Source organism: Arachis ipaensis, chromosome B6, assembly GCF_059453495.1.
Source record: "Arachis ipaensis isolate K30076 ecotype BB chromosome B6, ASM5945349v1, whole genome shotgun sequence".
NCBI lineage: Eukaryota > Viridiplantae > Streptophyta > Magnoliopsida > Fabales > Fabaceae > Arachis > Arachis ipaensis.
Genome location: NC_142441.1, coordinates 131510703 through 131529245, shown reverse-complemented (window position 1 = coordinate 131529245; position 18543 = coordinate 131510703). Strand labels below are relative to the sequence as shown.

Here is an 18543-nt window from a genome sequence, read left to right as displayed (position 1 = left end):
TAATAAATTTATTGTTTTACAAAAAAATAAATTTATTGATAAATTTATTTATTTAATTGATTTTTTTTTAGCAAAGTTATTGACAACAAACCCTTTTTATCTTAATCTATTTTAGATAGTATTGGATATCTTGTTGGAATTGAAAGTGAAAAATTTTTTGAAAAGCATCACACGTCTATCAAGTACAATATTATTAAATTGGAAGTCAATGATGGGTAATCAATTCTTTTTGGATTTTTAGCTATAAATTTGAACTTTTTATTTTCAGAAATATAAATTATAGTTGTGACTGTCTTCTTTTTTCATCATACTTCCAAGGTTTTTTATTTTTTTTAAAATTAAAGTGTAATAACAATGGATTATATATTGAATAGGTCTATATTTATTTTTTTTATGCTAATTTTTTTTATTAACCAGGTACTAAATCAAGTTTGGTATTATTGATGACTATGACGATGCATGTTTTGTAGTCTTTGATAAAGAGACAAAACAAGTATTAAAAAAGAGTTGTGTAGATATACTTGATCCACTCTTATTGGTAGATTCTAAGCAATATATATTTAATTATTTCTAAAAACATTGACTGGAGGTATTTTTAATGATAATTTTTATATTTTTTTCATTATTAATATGTTAAATGATACCTTGCAAAAATGAGGTTTATTGGATATACCTACACTTTTGCTCAACCTAATTGACAAGACCTTTTTCTTTATTGTTGAAGTCCAAATATGAAATATCTGATAATCCACATTTTCTTTTATCTTATTATAAGTTAAAAAGATAACTGATAATGTGGACCTTATAAATAAATTCATAGAGGGTTATCCTATTCAATTTGTGGGTGCAGTTACAATTATAATTTCTATTAAAAATCAATTAATTTTTTTATTTTTTTGTCATTGGTAGGCTGCTGGCCATTATCTCTTGGTACAAAGATGGAGGCCATTATTTAACCCTTGTGCTAATGATTTTCAAAGAATTGCAGTGTGGGTGTGGATTCCAGATTTACCCGTGGAATTGTACACTCAACCGTTCTTATGGAAAGTAAGGGGAAAGATAGGTTCTATGCTCAAAATTGACCAAACCACGTCAATTCACTCGAGGGAAAAATTTGCGCGGCTATGCGTTGAGATTGACTTATGGCGTAAACTTGTTCCGGCCATTGAAGTATTAGGCCGAGAGTTCAGGATAGAGTATGAGAGCTTGCATTTTATATGTTTTGGGTGTGGAAGGTATGGTCATAAAAGGAAGGAATGTCCTGATGGAGGAGTCACGAACGCCAAGATGCATTCGCAAGCGGCAACGACGGAGACCATTCCGATGGTTAAAGCAAATGGGGAAGGTTTGGATGCACCTAATCTGGCTTTGGATAATTCGAAAGTGGTTCCCAAAGAAAGGGGGATTGTGACAGAGGTGCAAGCGAAGTCAATGGAAAGGGTTGATGAGAATGTTGGAAATCAAACCACTTCTTTTGGGCCTTGGATGCTTGTGAGCAAGAACCAACGTAGAGGAGTTCGCCCTAAGTAAGAAAGTGGGTCAGGGCCCAAAGTGCAAGTTCAATTGGGGTCACGTTTCAACTTGTTGGGCAATGAGGAACCCAAAGACCTAATAACTCCTTATTTGGGCAACATAGCCTCAACTCACACGCCCAAACATTTTGAAGGAAAGGAGGAGAAATTGAAACTTCCGTCTCAGGAGGGAAGAAGTAAGAAAACCCAAAATGGGAAGACTCCTTCCATTCTCAAGTATAATCTATTTGCTATCCAGAGCAAAGGGGTGTCAAAAACGCGAATGGAGAGAAAGGAAGCAGGGAGTCAAAGTTTTGAAGCAGTGGTGAATAAGGGGAAAGAAGTAGACTCCTCTCCTAGTCCTGCAGCAAAAAATTGGAAGGAAGATGATTACTGTCACTCAATTAATCTGATTAGACAGGCACAATTCATGATTGGAGGTGACAAGCTGGGCTTGGAAGGGCTTCCCTATGTTCAAACATATCTTCCTTCGAAAGAGGATATCAGGACTGCAAATAAAATAAATCGCAATATGGGAGACGTAGGTACAACGTCAAATCCACCGACCCCGGAGCAATGGTTGATGCACACTCTCCTATGGTTTCTGTCTCGGTTTCTCCCATGGTGGAGCAAGCTAAGCTTCAACAGGTATGGGGGTGGATGATCCCACTCCTGTGTAATAGCTGGTTTCACTATTTTCTTACTGTGTTTCCTGCCTTCTTCCGTTGTTGTTGTTTATTATGAATATAATAACATGGAACTGCAGAGGTGTAGGATCTAAAGGTTTTCCCAGGTTGGTTAAGGATTTATGTGGTCCTTATCACTCTAATATACTCTGTTTACTGGAGACTCGTATCTCTGGAACAAAGGCAACAAACATTGCTCGGAAGTTTGGTTTCTCTTCTTGGCATCTTGTGGAAGGTGTTGGCTTCTCTGGAGGTATTTGGGTGTTGTGGAATGATACATTTTGGTGTATTGAGGTTCTGGAATCGCATAGGCAATTTGTCTACCTGAGGATAGCTTATCAAAACGAGCTTCCTTGGTTTCTAACTATTGTCTATGGATCTCCCAATATTGCTCCGTGAGCTGATCTTTGGTTTAATATTCGAAGATTGGCAGATCTCATTCAGGACGATTGGTGTGTGGGTGGCAACTTTAATTGTGTGCTTACGAGTGCAGACACTGGGGGGGTTTCCAACTTATCCAGAGATCATCATCGTTTTGCCGTCTGTCTTCTTGATTCCGAATTGCACGATATTGGGTTCCAGGGGGAACCCTTTACTTGGCAGCGGGAGACCATCCGGAGGAGACTAGATAGGTATGTGGCAAATAACTCATGGTCTCTGCAGTTCTCGCAGGCTCTGGTGAAGCACCTGCCGAAGCTGAAATATGACTATGTGCCCATCCTACTTAACTTGGATTATCATGGTAATTCCTTTGTTAGACCTTTCCATTTCTTAGCTCCTTGGCTTGTTCATAAGGATTTTCATTCGCTATTGATTAATAATTGGTGTACTGATAACCTACTGGAGGATAATATTTCATCTTCCATGTCCATTGCAAAAATTTGGAATAATGAAGTATTTGGTAATATTGCGAAGAGGAAATCTCGCATTTTGGCTAGGCTTAATGGTATTTTCTGCAAATCTTTCTTTTGAGCCGAATCCTTTCCTTGAAGATCTTCAATTAGAAGATTTGCTTATTCAAGAAGAAATATACTGGAAGCAATGTTCAAGATGTACGTGGTTAAATTATGGAAACAAGAACACCTCCTATTTTCATGGTGTAGCCACTTCAAGAAAGAGACGAAAAAGAGTAAGTATGCTGAAAGACCAAGCAGAATTCTGGATTGAGCAGGATCAGCAGTTGCAAAATCATAGCCTTAATTTTTTTCAGAACCTTTATACGAAAGATTCCGAATATGAGAGATTGGAAGCTCCGGGTTTGTTTCCAATGATTTCTAAGGAGGATATAGCAATGTTGACTAAGGAGGTGACAGTTGATGAGATTAGAACTTCCCTCTTTGCAATGGGGGCCTAGAAAGCTCCAGGTTCTGATGGTTTGCCTCCGATATTTTACCAAAGTAATTGGTCTTCTGTTAAAGATTCTCTAATCAGTTGGGTTAAAAGGGTCTTCCAAGATCATCAACAGATTAAAGTAGTGAATAATACTTATATTTTCCTTATCCCAGAGATTGATAATCCTGAGACCATAGGGCATTTCAGGCCAATTGTTTGTGTAATGTATCATACAAACTCATTACCAAGATTGTGTCTCAACGACTAAAGGAAATCATGCCCAAGCTTATTAGCCCTGCTCAATGCAGTTTCGTTCCAGGCAGACAGAGTGCGGACAATATTTTGGTGGCACAAGAGGTCCTCCACACTATGAGAAATAAAAAGGATGAGGGCGGATTCATGGCCATTAAAATCGATCTTGAAAAAGTATACGATTGGTTGAAATGGCAATTTATCATAGTTACTCTGTTGGAGGCCAACATTTCCAACAATTTAGCTGATTTGATCTTTCACTGTTACTCGTCAGCGGAGATGCAGGTTCTTTGGAATGGGTCACCTTCAGTCTCCTTCACCCCGAGTAGAGGAATCTGTCAGGGTGATCCAATTTCTCCATATCTTTTCATTTTATGCATAGAACACCTGTCTCAAATAATCTCGGTAGCAGTGAATAATAGAATTTGGGAGCCTATTAAGCTTAGCAGGGGAGGTCTTAGCAGGGAAGGTCTGCAACTCTCCCACCTCTGTTTTGTTGATGACATTGTTCTTTTTGGAAAAGCAACTATGGATCAAGTAGAAGTTGTGCGCGGTATCTTGGATCTTTTATGCGGATGTTCAGGTCAAAAGGTGAATTTTGCTAAGTCTTGTGTTTTCTTTTCAAATAATACGAGTTTCGAAAGAAAACGTAGGTTAAGTGATGCTCTTGGTATGAGGCTTACGAATAACTTGGGTAAGTATCTGGGTGTTCCTCTTCTTCATGGTAGAGCTCGGAAGGAAGATTTTCAATTTATCATTGATAGAATGTCGAATCGACTGAACTCTTGGAAATCCCGGAGCCTTTCTCTAGCCGGTAGAGTAACTCTTGCCCAGTCTACTTTGGTGACTATTCCCTCTTATATTATGCAAATAATGAAGCTTCCTATGAGTATTTGTGATGAAATTGATAGTATTTGTAAAAATTTTGTGTGGGATGGTGTTGATTTGGAGCGAAAGCTACATTTGCTTAGTTGGGATAAACTATGCCTCCCAAAGAACCAAAGGGGTCTCGATTTTTGGCCAGCAAAAGTGACAAACAATGCTAATTTAATGAAACTGGTGTGGAAGCTTGTCCAAAATAAGGAGGAATTATGGGTGAAAGTGATCCGAAGCAAATATGGCTATGGGGAGGATCCTCTTCCTTCCTTCAAGAAGCATCAATCAAGTTCTAATGTTTGGCAAGGAATTCAAAGCGTTTGGAAGATATTTCAAAATAATTTGATTTGGAGGGTGGGTGCAGGGAATACTGTGAATTTTTGTCGGATCATTGGATACCGGGTATTCACAATCTCGTAGATTTTGCTCACTCGGAGGTTACTGAGGACATGCTTGATGAACAGATATGTGATTATGCTATTGATGGTAGATGGGATTATGAACGGATTTCCTTGACTTTGGGTGACAATTGGCTCCCGGTTATTGTTGCCATTAAGCCTCCAGAACCAAGTTTTGGGGAAGATAGTTTGGCCTGGCTCCCTACATCCAATGGCCAGTTTTTAATGAAGCCTGCTGGTGCCTTATTTTTTAGCAATGCAGAAGAGGATAGATCATCTCTGTTCCATCGAATTTGGAAGCTCAAGGCCCCACAGTGGTTGTGCACGTTCTGCTGGCTTGTTGCAAATGAGGCTCTTCTTACTAATGAGCGGCGTTGTAAGCGACACATGACATCGGATGATCGATGTGGTGTCTATCATAATTTTCCCGAGTCTTTGCTCCATGTCCTCCGCGATTGTGAAGTGGCAAGGAGAACATGGATGAGCATTGACAACAGTTTGGTGACCGGTAACTTCTTCAACACTCCTCTTTCAATCTAGTTGTTGGATAATTTATCTCCCAATACTCCTTCTAAAGGCCGTGTGTGGCCTCTTCTTTTTGCTACCACGATGGATTTGCTATGGTATCGGCGCAATAAGGTTATTTTTTATGCCGCTGAGTTTCTTGAAGAAGGAAAGTTAGCTAGTCTTGCTATTCATCTTGCCAATAATGTTCAACATGTGTATACTACTGTTGGCAATATGAAGAAGAAAGTGGGTACTTTCATTGATAAGCAGGTTAAGTGGATGCTACCTAATCCGTCTTTCTTTAAATTAAACACTGATGGATCTGTCCTGCAGAATGGGAGAGTTGCTTGTGGAGGCATTATTAGGATAACAATGGAAATTTTATTGCTCGTTTTAGTGCCAATTTAGCTTATGGAACTATTATAGCAGCGGAGCTTTGGGGTGTCTTCCTGGGTGTTGACTTAGCTTTAAGTCTTGGATTGGAAAGCCTTCATATTGAGGTGGATTCTTTGGCTGCAGCGAAACTGTGTTTCCAGGAAGGGATTGAATGTCATTCTTTAAAGGCCATTGTCTTGGCTATCAAGGATAGGTATGGCAAATTATGTAATTAGAATTTGAATCACCAGTACCGTGAGGCGAATTCGTGTGCGGATGGACTTGCTAACTTTGGGCATAGTTTGATGGTTGGTTGTCATGTTTTCTTTACCTTACCTTCATGTATTTCGATTTGCTTTCATTCTGATGCGATTGGCACATGCCATTTGAGGATAGTTGCTTCTTTGTTTTGTCTTTGTTTGGGCTTCTTTAGCTCCATTGTTAATTAAAAAAAAGACATCATCATTCATTGAAGGAAAGGAAATAGAAGGTGCAAAGCTAGTTATTTAAAATATATTTTTTAAACTTAAAGACTAATTTTATTATTATTGAGTTAAAATAAAAATGAATTGCTATCTACAGTGCGTGTTGTAGTGTGACTTCTGCAAAGGCACCGCATTGAGATAATATTCTAATATTGTGGCCTTAATTTGTTTTTGACATTGAAGTTCCGAAACTTGATGAGTTTGCATGGATCTTTATTCGTGACAACTGAGAAGCAACACATTTTCTTAATGTATCCTACTGTTGCTGTCAGTGCAATTGATTTAGGTCAACATATTAATCTAGACAAATCACATGCTTTAATATGCTAAAACAGGAGACAACTAGAGCTAAAAGGATGGATTTCGATACTGGAGAGTGGAGAGACTAAATATTTCGACTTGTCAACTTTTGTAGTGAGATTTATCGAAACGTGTTTGAATTTTAGGCCAACTTCCAACAATGTTATTGAATTTGAATATGGGATCTCGCTCCCCCCTAAAACAAAAGTTTCCCTTCATTTTTTCTTTTGTTGGTTTAGTTTAGTTTATTTTGTAAGAGATTCAAAATCCTTTGTGAAAAAAAAAACATAATACAACAACGATTTACTTGCACAAGCTAAATTCATATTATTGGAGGTAGTGTGTAATATTGCTTAGGAGTTGGTAGAGGATAATTCACTTTGTTATTATTATTATTATTATTATTATTATTATAGGTGTGTTTGGTTTGTGACTTAAAATACTGAAAATAGATATACAGAGGGATAAAACTTGTTTGGTTGTTGACAGATACACAATAACAAAAATTTTGTATTCCAAGTGTGAAGAGAGCATATTTGGTGTCATTGAGGTGGGAGCACTACAACATTTTTTGTCTATTGCAACATATATTCAAAACAACACTTTAAAAATGTTATCTAAAATATATATAGACAACACTTTATATTAGTGACAAAAAAATAGAACTATAATAACATATTTTAAATCAACACACTATAAGTGATGTATTTGATAAATTAAAAAACACTTATTAAATGTTGCCCCATCAAATATACAAAAGCAACTATTATAAAGTTAATATCTTATTTTTTATAAGAGTTGTCTTTAAATTTATTTTAAACTTTATTTTTTAAGTGTTGTCTAAAGTTTTTAATGCCTCTTCTAAAAAATAAATTTTATATTTAATACATATTTTAACTTTGATTATCATTTTCTATCAATTTTAAAATAAAATAAATCTGACTTAATAACAAGAAAATAATAAAATACAAAGTTAATTAGGATTAGAAGATCAAAGAACGCCACAAAAAGAGGATTAGGGTTTTCGTTGCACGGAAAAAAGAGAAGACAGAAGAAAAAAAATGCACGGTGAGGGGAGAGAGACAGAGAGTGATGAAGAGAAGAAAAGAAAAGAAAGGGAGAACTGCCATCAAAGGAGGAAGAAGAGAAAGAAGGAGAAGAAGACGACGGAGAGAGAAGTTGCCACCGCCACTTTCTTCACCTCCAGCACCGTCTCTGCCTTGCGCTGTTGTTGTTGTTTCTACCTTGCGCTGCCAGATCTGCCACTACTGTAATCCCTCTTCTCTGCTCACCGTCGTCGTGTTTCTCATTGCTCGAGCTCACGCCTTGTTCTGCTCTGCTCCGTCGTGTTTTTCTGCTCACGCCGTTCTGAAACCTGTGCTCTGCTCCGCGTTCTGAAACCTTTGCTCTGCTCCGCCGTGGTGCCGTGCTCTATCCTCTCAGGCAAATCGACAACTCTCCGCCGTTCACCTCTTTCACTCAAGCCTCTCGCCTCAGCCTCGGTCCTCAGCATCTCTTCCTCCATCGTCGTCGTTGAAGGCTTGTAGATTGATTTTACATACTACTTGAATAATTTAGTTGAATTGTTGAATTAATAACAATAGTTCCAGTATACATCTCTCTCTCTCTCTCTCTCTCTCTCTCTCTCTCGACGCACATCTCTTTCAGTTTAATCGATTGAAGAAGCTCACATAATCCTTTTCTTCTTTTCATTGTTTTTGCAGTTTCGAGTTCGATCATGTCGAAGGACAAAGACTTTACCGATTTGTCGCTCACCTTCAAATACCTCTTAGGTTTGATTTAAATTTTTGTTTCTTTTTTGAGTAATCACAATTTAGCAATGTGATTATAGTTTAATTGTTTCATAATTTTTATAAAATAGTATTGCATTCTTAGGTTTGTATTTTGTTGTTCTATTTTGTGTTTGGGAGTGCTTAGTTGCCAATCTTTGAACACAGGCATTTTATGGCTCTATGTTTTCCTCTGAAGATTATCAAAGAAGTGTTACTAATGGTGAGCTTCAAAAAAAGATGAATGATGAAAAAAAAGATTACAAGGTGCTGCACTTGCTCTATTCTGTTTATTTTTAAGAACATTGTCTTACTCCTCTACACAATCAGTGGTTTGAGTTATGTTCAGTTTATTTATCAATAAAAAGTTTGGAAATATTGATAGTGCACTAATTATATATAACTAATTCACATGAATTAATTTTTATGGGAGAATCGATTTCCCTCTGTTCTTCACAATGCACATTCATGTATGGCATTTTACTAAGCTGATGAAAAGCTTTTTTGTTAGTTGAATCAAAATGTATTCTTATTTCATTTATTTATGTATTTTTTTCACATTGTGTCAAAATATGGAAGATTGTGCACGTTGTTATGGTTATTGAAATTTTGTGTTGGACCATAGCAGCAATCCTTTTTTTTCTTGCCTCTCTCTCTCTCTCAGACACTCTCTCTTCTTCCCTTCAAACGGTAATGTTTCCTTTTTTTTTCTTTGTTCTGTTTTTTTATTCTTCGTTAGCTTTATATGCTTCCTTGTTATGCTCGTTAAAATTTTGGAAATTCAAGTGATCTTTCCTTTGACATTTCTTAGTTGCTTATTATTCTGTGTTTCGGATGATCGATCAAGAGAAACTGAACAGGTTGATTTGCATTTCTTTTGTTTTTTTTTTTGTGTTTCATTTCTGGTTTTAGATGATCATGTGATTAGATTTTAGCTATGTGAGTTTGTAATTCCCTTTGTTCTTCACTAGATTATTTTAGTGGAATTTGCATCTGTTCTGAATCAATTTCATAAATGACTATGTGTTATGTATTTATGCTAGCATATTTATCATTGTATTTTGTATAATTTTTATTTTATTTTTATTTATTATCTTATCTTCTATTTGTTATCTAACAGAAGTGATTCTGTTAGAGAAAAATAAGTATAATTAATTTAAAAAAAAGATAAGCATAACAAATTTTATTTTTAAAAGAAAAAATAAGATAACAAATAAAAATAAAATAAGAATTTAATAATTTTTAAAACCGGCATTGTTTTCCTTTTTTTTTTTGGGTGATTTTTCTTATCACTATGATTGAGACTGGGAAGCTGTTGTATGCACCTCCTGAACATTGCTGATAGAGTATCTTATCTACATAATCTGTAGGCAAGAACAGCGGATTCAGATGAATGCGTCTATTGCTGTACGTAAATACACAAGGAATTTGGTGATAGTGTGAATTTTGAGGCAAATATACTTGATAAAGAAAGGTTCCTTGCTTACAAAGCTTGAAAGCACCACAAGACCGGGGTGCTTGTTTTGTGTTTGAGGAATTGTGTCTGAGTAATGGAGAAAAGGGGGAATGTTTTGATGCAAAAGTATGAAGTTGGCAGGCTATTAGGCCAAGGATGATAAATTAATTCTCTAATTAACTTGACTGTTGATAGAGTTGATGTTAGTCTATGTTGAGAAGGTATTTTGGCACTCATCAATAGATTATTAGCAATTGTAGTTTGTATTTATACAAAATATACAAATTCATATATATTACTCAAATATACTAATTTGTGAAAGATGAAAGAAGCAGTAGCATGTTGATAGCTTGAGTAATTAGTAGAAAGGAAACCTTATCTGATATGAAGTGAGGCACAACCATGCATTGTGTAGACAAATAGTGTTAAGTATCAAGTTTGACCAATCAAACTTGGCACATGACGTCAGTTTGTAGGTTAATTAATGGTCCAAAATCCTTGTGGAGAATATCATCTCATAGAAGAAGAGAATTCAAACTGGCATCAATAATAAGTCTCACCAATTACCAACTCAAGAAAACATTGCTTTCATTATTTTGTTTTTCTTTCTATTTGTGTCATGTCCCTTTCTTTCACCAATTATTTTGTTTTTCTTTCAATATAATTGTTTTTCTAAGTGGCTTTTCTGTTGTTGAACCTGCAAATTCTTAGCCGTGACCAACCGGATCTTGCATCACACCATTGGCTTGCCGGATTTCACCCAGGGGCTTCGCTGCTTCCAAACTGTTACTTGCTACCAGGTAAATCATTAATAATTAATTTAATAAATAATAGTAAGTACTGCGATTATCTTTTTTAATTAACTTCAAGGTTTTATTTTATTTTAATGGATTATAAAGAAATTAAAACATTTGTTTTAAAAAAAGTTATAAAGTAAAATTTTACGTATTATGATTCGTGTGACATTATATGATTGCATCACTATGATTTTTTCTTCTTTGTTTATTATTATTTTTTAAGAAAAATGAAAACATGCATCAATTTGGGTCATGATACTTTATTCTATGTTGATCACTCGTCCTTGTTTGAAGTCAAACGTTCTGGATGTTTAGTAGTGCTTTATTTTACTGAAAGACATTATATTATTGGCAATGCTTGATTATATATAGCATAATCTTTCCCCCATAGGTAGACTATTTTGTGATTTTTGTTTGGTTACAAATATGAAATTAAAGGGGTATTTGGGTTTGCATATATTATTATTATTATTATTATTATTATTATTATTATTATTATTATTCTTTGATGCTGAAATGTGAGCTTAATGTGTAATTAAACTAGCTTTTTTTATTGATTTTGATAATAGGCTGTGGTTAATAACCTAGAAGATGCTCATGAGATGCTTGACACTGCAATCTCAACCACACTGAAAGAAAGCAAACCTGTTTATATCAGCATCAGCTGTAACCTGGCTGCAATTCCTTACCCCACTTTCAGTAGGGAGCCAGTTCCATTTTCGTTGTCTCCAAAGTATGATTCTCATCTTCTTTACTTAATTTTATTTTATTTTTCTTTACCACTGAATTGCATCTTCTTTATGTTTAAGAAGATTGTAATGATCACTAATATATTTTCTTTTGATGAATTTCACAGATTGAGTAATCAAATGGGGTTGGAGGCAGTAGTAGAGGCTGCAGCTGACTTCCATGGCAACATGAGTGTCTAAAAATACAAGTACTATGTGAGCAAATTTTTCTACTGCCAAGTAAGTTTAACTGTTCACAAGGTTACTAACAACTAAGTTGTATAAATGAAGCAATATACACAAATGGTTAAAATAAAATGATTACTGAAAATAGCAATGCCAAGGAACACATTAAATCACAATCACAAAAAATTATAAAAGATTGAGATGGCAGTGAAGTCTCCCAAAACAACCACATTGTCCTGAAATTGTTGTATGACTGTATGCAAATCAGCAAACTGTCGCGGTCTCGTCTGGTCCTTTGTACTCAAGTACACTCCAATTAGTCCCCAACTATATTTTTAACTGATAGACAATGAAACTATGAAAGGTTAATGAATTTGGTTATTTTATTTATTTTTCTTCCTTTTGATATAGGTTAGCAAGGGGATGAAATTTGTAGGAGGTGAAACTGCAGCGTTGAGCAGAGTATATGAATACTTTTGGAAGAAGGTAAGAAGTTATATCAAAGTGTTAATGCAAATCTATGTTATGAAATTGTTGCTCCAACTCCAAACTGATATTTCATTAGGATAGTTCTTCTAGTTATGCATTTCATGTACAGAGAATTTATCAATAACTCTGCATGACCGGTCCAAGGGGCCAATGGAGACTATGGTCGATTTGGAAAATCTATCTTGTTACATTGGGTTATCTAACTCAATTGTGAGATTTCACATTTGTAGGATTTGCTAAAAGTATATAAAGAGACCAGAAATGGAATGTTAGGACTTGATTACTCCACATTTGTAGGATTACTCTGCTTTTAAAATATGAATAAGCATATAGCTGAAATCTTGCTTATTTATGTAATTATTTGTTTTGACATCTCAAATTATTACTTTGTTGAATAGCTGAAGAGCCAGGAGAATTATTCTTACATGGTGGTTATATCTACTAGTTCTTCTCCTTCCTATACAAGAGTTCAGATCAGTATTTCTTTTGGGGGTTTTATGAAAAGCAGGTTTTACTTTCATGCTTTTTCTTCATCTAATTTTTTCACTTATTTTCCTATGCATATTTAGAAGTGGTCTAAATTATTAGAGTTAATTAGTGGGTTGAAGAACATGTCTCAATTTATATAAGAACTCTTTTCATAAATATATTTAACAAAAATGTAGTGCCACTGCCACCTAATTAAAGAGGGTTTTGTCACTCATCCTTACAAGAGCTCAAGGTAACTAATAATAATAAATAGCATCCTTGTAATTTATATATGGAAGTTAGTTAATCAAGTAGTATTGGCTGCAAATTCAAAGAAATTAATATTCATATATAAGAAACATTCCCAGAGGTGAGGAATATATATATATATATATAAGGTAACTTGCTAGTTTTGCTTTAACAAATATTCTATTAGAAAAACTACAAAAAGCACTACTCATGAATATATATATTTGTTAAGAGGAATACACAATTTAATATTCATATATATAAGAAACATTCTCAGAGGTGAGGTCCTGTTACCCTTCACTCTTCTTGTTTAGAAGGAGTTTTTTAGACTTATTTATTGCTCTTGTATCTATAGTATTTAATATCATAAAGAAATTTTTATTATAATTTTTTAGTTTTAATGATAAGTTGCTTATTTTTTGTTGTGTATTATTTGCAGATTTAGCATATAGAACAAGTCAAGCATGGATATAAAATATGCAAGTAGATTGACATCTTTTTGATAAATATTAATTACTATTTTGTTATGACAATTATTGTTAGATAAGAATTTTATTATTTTGTTGAGAATTATTGATAAACATGTAATTGAAATACTAATTGAACTTTTTAATATATATTTTAATTAGAATTTTATAATTAGTTATTTTGTCTCTTTTATAATTTTTTTTATTGTGCACAAATTTATTTATTAATTAAAATAATTACACATGTATGAACAAAAAATTTTATTGTAAATTTTATTTTTTTGTATTTTTATTACCAAAATAAATTTTGTTTTTTATCAAAAAGGAAACCCTTTTATTAATTACATATTTTGAATATTAGACAACACTTGTATAGTTGCATATCTAAAAGAAAAAGCAACACTTGTATAGATTGCATATCCAAAAGAAAAGGCAATACTTTAAAGGGTTGCATATCCAAAAGAAAAGGCAATATTTTAAAGGGTTGCATATTCAAAACTAATAGGCAACACTTCAAAGGATTGCAAATTCCAACTTATAAGCAACAGGTAAAAGAGTTGCATTTTATTGCAAATAGGCAACACTTTTTAGTAGTGACCAAAATACGAGAGAAGAGACAACACTGTAAAAGTGTTATCTCAAACACACCTTTGAAGTGTTGTTGTTTTTTAACCAAAGGCAACACTTACCAAGTGTTGTTCTCAAAAGCGTTGCTTTTGAAACAAAAAAGTGTTGCCTTGATCTAAGGCAACGGCTGCATATGCAACGCTGCCTAAAAACGTTACTTTAGGTCCAAAAGTGTTGCCATAGATCAAAAGCAACCTTTTGTCAGCTTTTAGGCAACACTTTTTAAATGTTGCCTCAACCTGAAAATGTTGTAGTGGAGGACCAAAAAAAGAAAGAGACAGAAATTTAAAGAAATCTTTTAGTGAATATAATACCCTATAAATTAAATAATAGTTTATCGATTAATTATTATCATCACTACAACAGTGAGATAGATAAGAAGAAGAAAAAAGATAGTATAAAAAAAGAAGCTAAAACATAATTAATTAGTAGAAGATTAGTGGTGTTTTCTTGTAGCAAGTTAATGCTAGATATAAATATAAAAAAAAAATCATATCAAGATGGCAGGAGGTGCCTACATTGAAAGTGGTGGACGACAATATGAGGGAAATGTGACAGCATTCGTGTTAATTACATGTTTTGTTGCTGCTATGGGAGGCCTTCTCTTTGGATATGATCTTGGTATCACGGGAGGAGTCACATCTATGGAACCATTCTTAGTTAAATTCTTTCCGGTTGTATATCAACAAATGCTGGATGATTCCAGTACCAATCAATATTGCAAGTTTGACAACCAGCTACTGACATTGTTCACCTCATCTCTGTATCTTGCAGCATTAATAGCTTCTTTTTTTGCTGCCACAACCTCAAGATTGTTCGGACGCAAGCCATCCATGTTTTTGGGTGGCTTATTTTTCCTTCTTGGAGCACTGTTGAATGGCTTTGCAATTAACGTTGAAATGCTTATCATCGGTCGAATATTTCTAGGTTTTGGCGTTGGATATTGCAATCAGGTGAGAAATGACATCATTAATCTACATGCATTATTAATAGTTAGTTCTTTAAGACTAATAATTGTTGGTTAAAATAGTCTGTGCCGATTTACTTGTCTGAGATGGCTCCGGCTAAAATTAGAGGAGCACTCAACATTGGGTTTCAAATGATGATCACAATCGGAATCCTAAGTGCAAACCTTATCAACTATGCAACCTCGAAGCGCCAAAATGGGTGGAGAGTATCTTTGGGAGTTGGAGCTGTGCCAGCAATTTTGCTGTGTGTAGGGTCTCTTTTCTTAGAGGAAACACCAAACTCTTTGATCGAAAGAGGGCAACATGTAAAAGCGAAGACAATGTTGCAAAAAATCCGTGGCACTAACAATGTTGATGAGGAATATCAAGATCTTGTTGATGCAAGTGAGGCGGCTAGTAAGGTGGAAAATCCATGGAAGAACATTACACGACGCAGATATAGGCCACAACTCACTTTCTGCTCTTTCATTCCTGTCTTCCAACAACTCACCGGAATTAATGTCATTATGTTTTATGCTCCAGTGCTTTTTACCATTTTGGGCTTTGGCAATGATGCCTCCCTCATGTCTGCAGTTATCACAGGAGGTGTTAATGTTCTTGCTACACTTGTCTCTGTTTTCTGTGTAGACAAATTTGGAAGAAGGCTATTATTTCTTGAAGGTGGCGCTCAGATGCTTGTTTCTCAGGTAAAAGATGAAAACTCAGGTGTAATTAATTTCACGTGAAACTGATGACTGAGAGTTATTAATAATTCTCAATTATTAACTTTACGTAAACTTAATTGTACCTGAGTTTCCACTCAAATACAAATAAATTATATAAAAATTTGTATGCATGACGAGACTAAGCAAGAGTATTATTGCATGCATGGATTGTAGATTGTGGTTGGAATCATGATCGGCATGAAGTTTGGATTGAACGGTGAAGGATCATTTAACAAAGGAGAAGCAGACATCCTATTGGTGTTTATTTGTTTATATGTGGCAGCATTTGCATGGTCATGGGGGCCACTAGGTTGGTTGGTACCAAGCGAAATATGTTCTCTTGAAGTTCGACCAGCAGGCCAAGCTATTAATGTGGCAGTCAACATGTTCTTTACCTTTGGCATCGCTCAAATCTTTCTTAGCTTGCTTTGCCATTTCAAGTTTGGTCTCTTTTTCTTCTTTGCTGCTTGGGTGCTCGTCATGACCATTTTCATTGCCTTCTTGTTACCTGAGACTAAGAACGTCCCTGTTGAAGAAATGAACTATGTTTGGAAGTCCCACTGGTTTTGGAACAAGTATATGCCTGAATGTGAAGATCTCGTTGCTGGGGCTTACAACAATTCCGAAGCTGCTCCTTCAAATTAATTTGAAGGAATAGTAAAAGGCTATCAGAATTTATTGAAACAAGTATAAACCTGCCATCAATGATTTCAAGCAACTTGCTCTGGTAGTTGTTACCGAAGATATTTTATAAAGGTGAATGTTATGGTGTGTAAAAGGTGGTGTCTATTTATTAAAAATGTACTATAACAAATAAGTTGGGTTAAGTTTAGACACCAACTCATAAGCACCATAAAAATTAACCTTTTATAAATAACCATTCTATAAATAATTTTATGAATGCTAATCAAAGTATATCCTAATTTTATTTCTATCAAATTTTGCTGGCTTCCTTTCCTTTTCTTGAATGAACACTAATAAATTTATTTTATTTTTTACACTTGAAAAAATTAACTCTTAATATTTTTTTGTCCTTACAAAATTATAAATAATTTTAATTAAAATTATGAGTATAATTAAAAGGTTAATTTTTTAATTAATATTAGTTAATTTTTTAAATAATTTTTTATTTTAAATTTTAAATTTTAAATTTTAAATATTAATTTTTAAATATTAATTTTTAAATACTAATTTTAAAATTTAAATCCTTCAAACAATTTAAAAAATTAACTAATTAAAAGTTTAATATTTTAATTATTCATAAAATTAATGCATACGACCATTAATAAGTTCAAAACCGATCCAACCGAAGTGCCTCCTAATTGCCACTTTCAGCTTAACCCTAGGCGATAAAAAAAATATTGTGCACAAAAATCATCAGGAACTATTTTAATCATATTCTATATAGATATAGTTTATAATAGATTGCAATAGTATTGTCTATATTCTTGATCCAAGTATTTTTTTTAATATGAATGCTCATATTTGTAATTTGCATGGTTGATATTTGACAACCATTATTGTTCATGCAGAATGCTCTTCTAGCTAGCATAGCTGAAACTAAGAAACAAATAGAATTGGCTGCTAGGATTTCAACATGAAAACAAAGAATTAAGCATGATAATAATTTAAATATGATAACAACTCTTAATTTAAGTTTATCTACGTGATAATAAATATATTATTTTTATCTATATTTTAGCAACTTTTAAACAATATAACAATTCAAAAATATTTTGCATTTGAAAATTTTTGTTAGTTAAGATGTATAAGATTTTAGAGAAAACTAACCTTCGAAATGTTTTAACAAATAAAAGATTGATATAATTTATGACGAAACTAAAAAAATCATTTCTTCTATTTTGTGATTAGATTAAAGGATTTTTGTATTTTAAAACAAATATTTGTTTTATATTTTATCGGAAAATAAAAGTTATTTTTCACTAAAAAAAAATGTTGAGTATCGTCGGATTTAGTATTGGATGTTAGCGACGAGTTTGCCATCGGATTTGGCTATAAATTCGTAACCGTAAAATATGATCGTCGGAATTGATGTTCGCACGGTTACGTCGACGGTAATATTTGACGGGAAAAAAATTATGGCGTGCTCCACTACCAGTAAATCCGCGGTAACCTTGTTTAGTAAAACATTGCAATTTTGGGAATACGGAAAACGTTACCATCGGATTTTTTCGACGGTACATCCGATGGTAATCGTGCCCTAAATGAAAGCGCAAACTGTCGTCTCCCCCATTTCGAATTCCCGTTCTCTCTCTTCATCACCACCCTCTCTCTCTCTCTCTCATCACTGCCTCCACATTCGTTCTCTGCCCCCTCCCATTGTCGCCGCTCCACCGTTCTCGGCGAGTCAGAACCTCCGCCGCCGACCGCGCTCAACGCTAGGGGTGGAAGAAGTACCCAAACCCGCGGGTACCCGACCCGTCCCTATCCGATCAGGGGCGGGTTTAAAGCCGACCCGAAGCGAGGGCGGGTTCCAGACGGAGCGGGGTGTTGATCGGGGAAGGTCGGATTCAGGGTGAACCCGCCCCGAAGTGCATATATATACCTCTTTTAGAAATTAGGGTTGCCTACTCCCCTCCCTCATACCCACTTACCCAAAAATCCTCACCGCGTAGCCAACCCTCTTGTCTCCAACGAACCCGGCCGCCTCCGTTCACCTCGCTCACCACCGCTGTTGCTCAGTCGCTCACGTCGCCGCCGTCGCTCAGTCGCTCACGTCACCGCTCTCCCTCATTGATCACGTCGCTCCCACTTCTCTTGTTGTCGTCACTCTCCTCGTCGCTCATCTATCCGATTGGCAATCTTCGGTCCCTCCTTCCTCCATCGCCGTTCTCCCTCACCGAACTCACGTCGCTCCTATTTCTCTCGTTG

The 18543-nt window shown here is 34.9% G+C and overlaps 3 protein-coding genes across 3 annotated transcripts; all 3 read left to right on the top strand.

Annotated features, from left to right (window-relative positions):
* The first annotated feature begins 211 nt into the window (after positions 1 to 211).
* LOC107647304 (uncharacterized) lies at positions 212 to 1530 on the top strand. Its single transcript, XM_016351391.1, has 3 exons — positions 212 to 215; positions 418 to 434; positions 910 to 1530. Exons 1-3 carry the CDS (start codon positions 212 to 214, stop codon positions 1528 to 1530), a joined length of 642 nt encoding a protein of 213 aa, XP_016206877.1.
* Positions 1531 to 7729: 6199 nt separating this feature from the next.
* On the top strand, positions 7730 to 13519 carry LOC107615935 (pyruvate decarboxylase 1-like). The gene is made up of 9 exons (XM_088491921.1): positions 7730 to 8515; positions 8681 to 8779; positions 9883 to 9919; positions 10680 to 10768; positions 11335 to 11498; positions 11622 to 11733; positions 12091 to 12165; positions 12567 to 12676; positions 13325 to 13519. Exons 2-6 carry the CDS (start codon positions 8696 to 8698, stop codon positions 11692 to 11694), a joined length of 447 nt encoding a protein of 148 aa, XP_088348047.1. The 5' UTR covers positions 7730 to 8515; positions 8681 to 8695; the 3' UTR covers positions 11695 to 11733; positions 12091 to 12165; positions 12567 to 12676; positions 13325 to 13519.
* Positions 13520 to 13769: 250 nt separating this feature from the next.
* Positions 13770 to 16429, top strand: LOC107648368 (sugar transport protein 10-like). The gene is made up of 3 exons (XM_088491217.1): positions 13770 to 14932; positions 15010 to 15633; positions 15826 to 16429. Exons 1-3 carry the CDS (start codon positions 14480 to 14482, stop codon positions 16294 to 16296), a joined length of 1548 nt encoding a protein of 515 aa, XP_088347343.1. The 5' UTR covers positions 13770 to 14479; the 3' UTR covers positions 16297 to 16429.
* The last annotated feature ends 2114 nt before the right edge of the window (positions 16430 to 18543 follow it).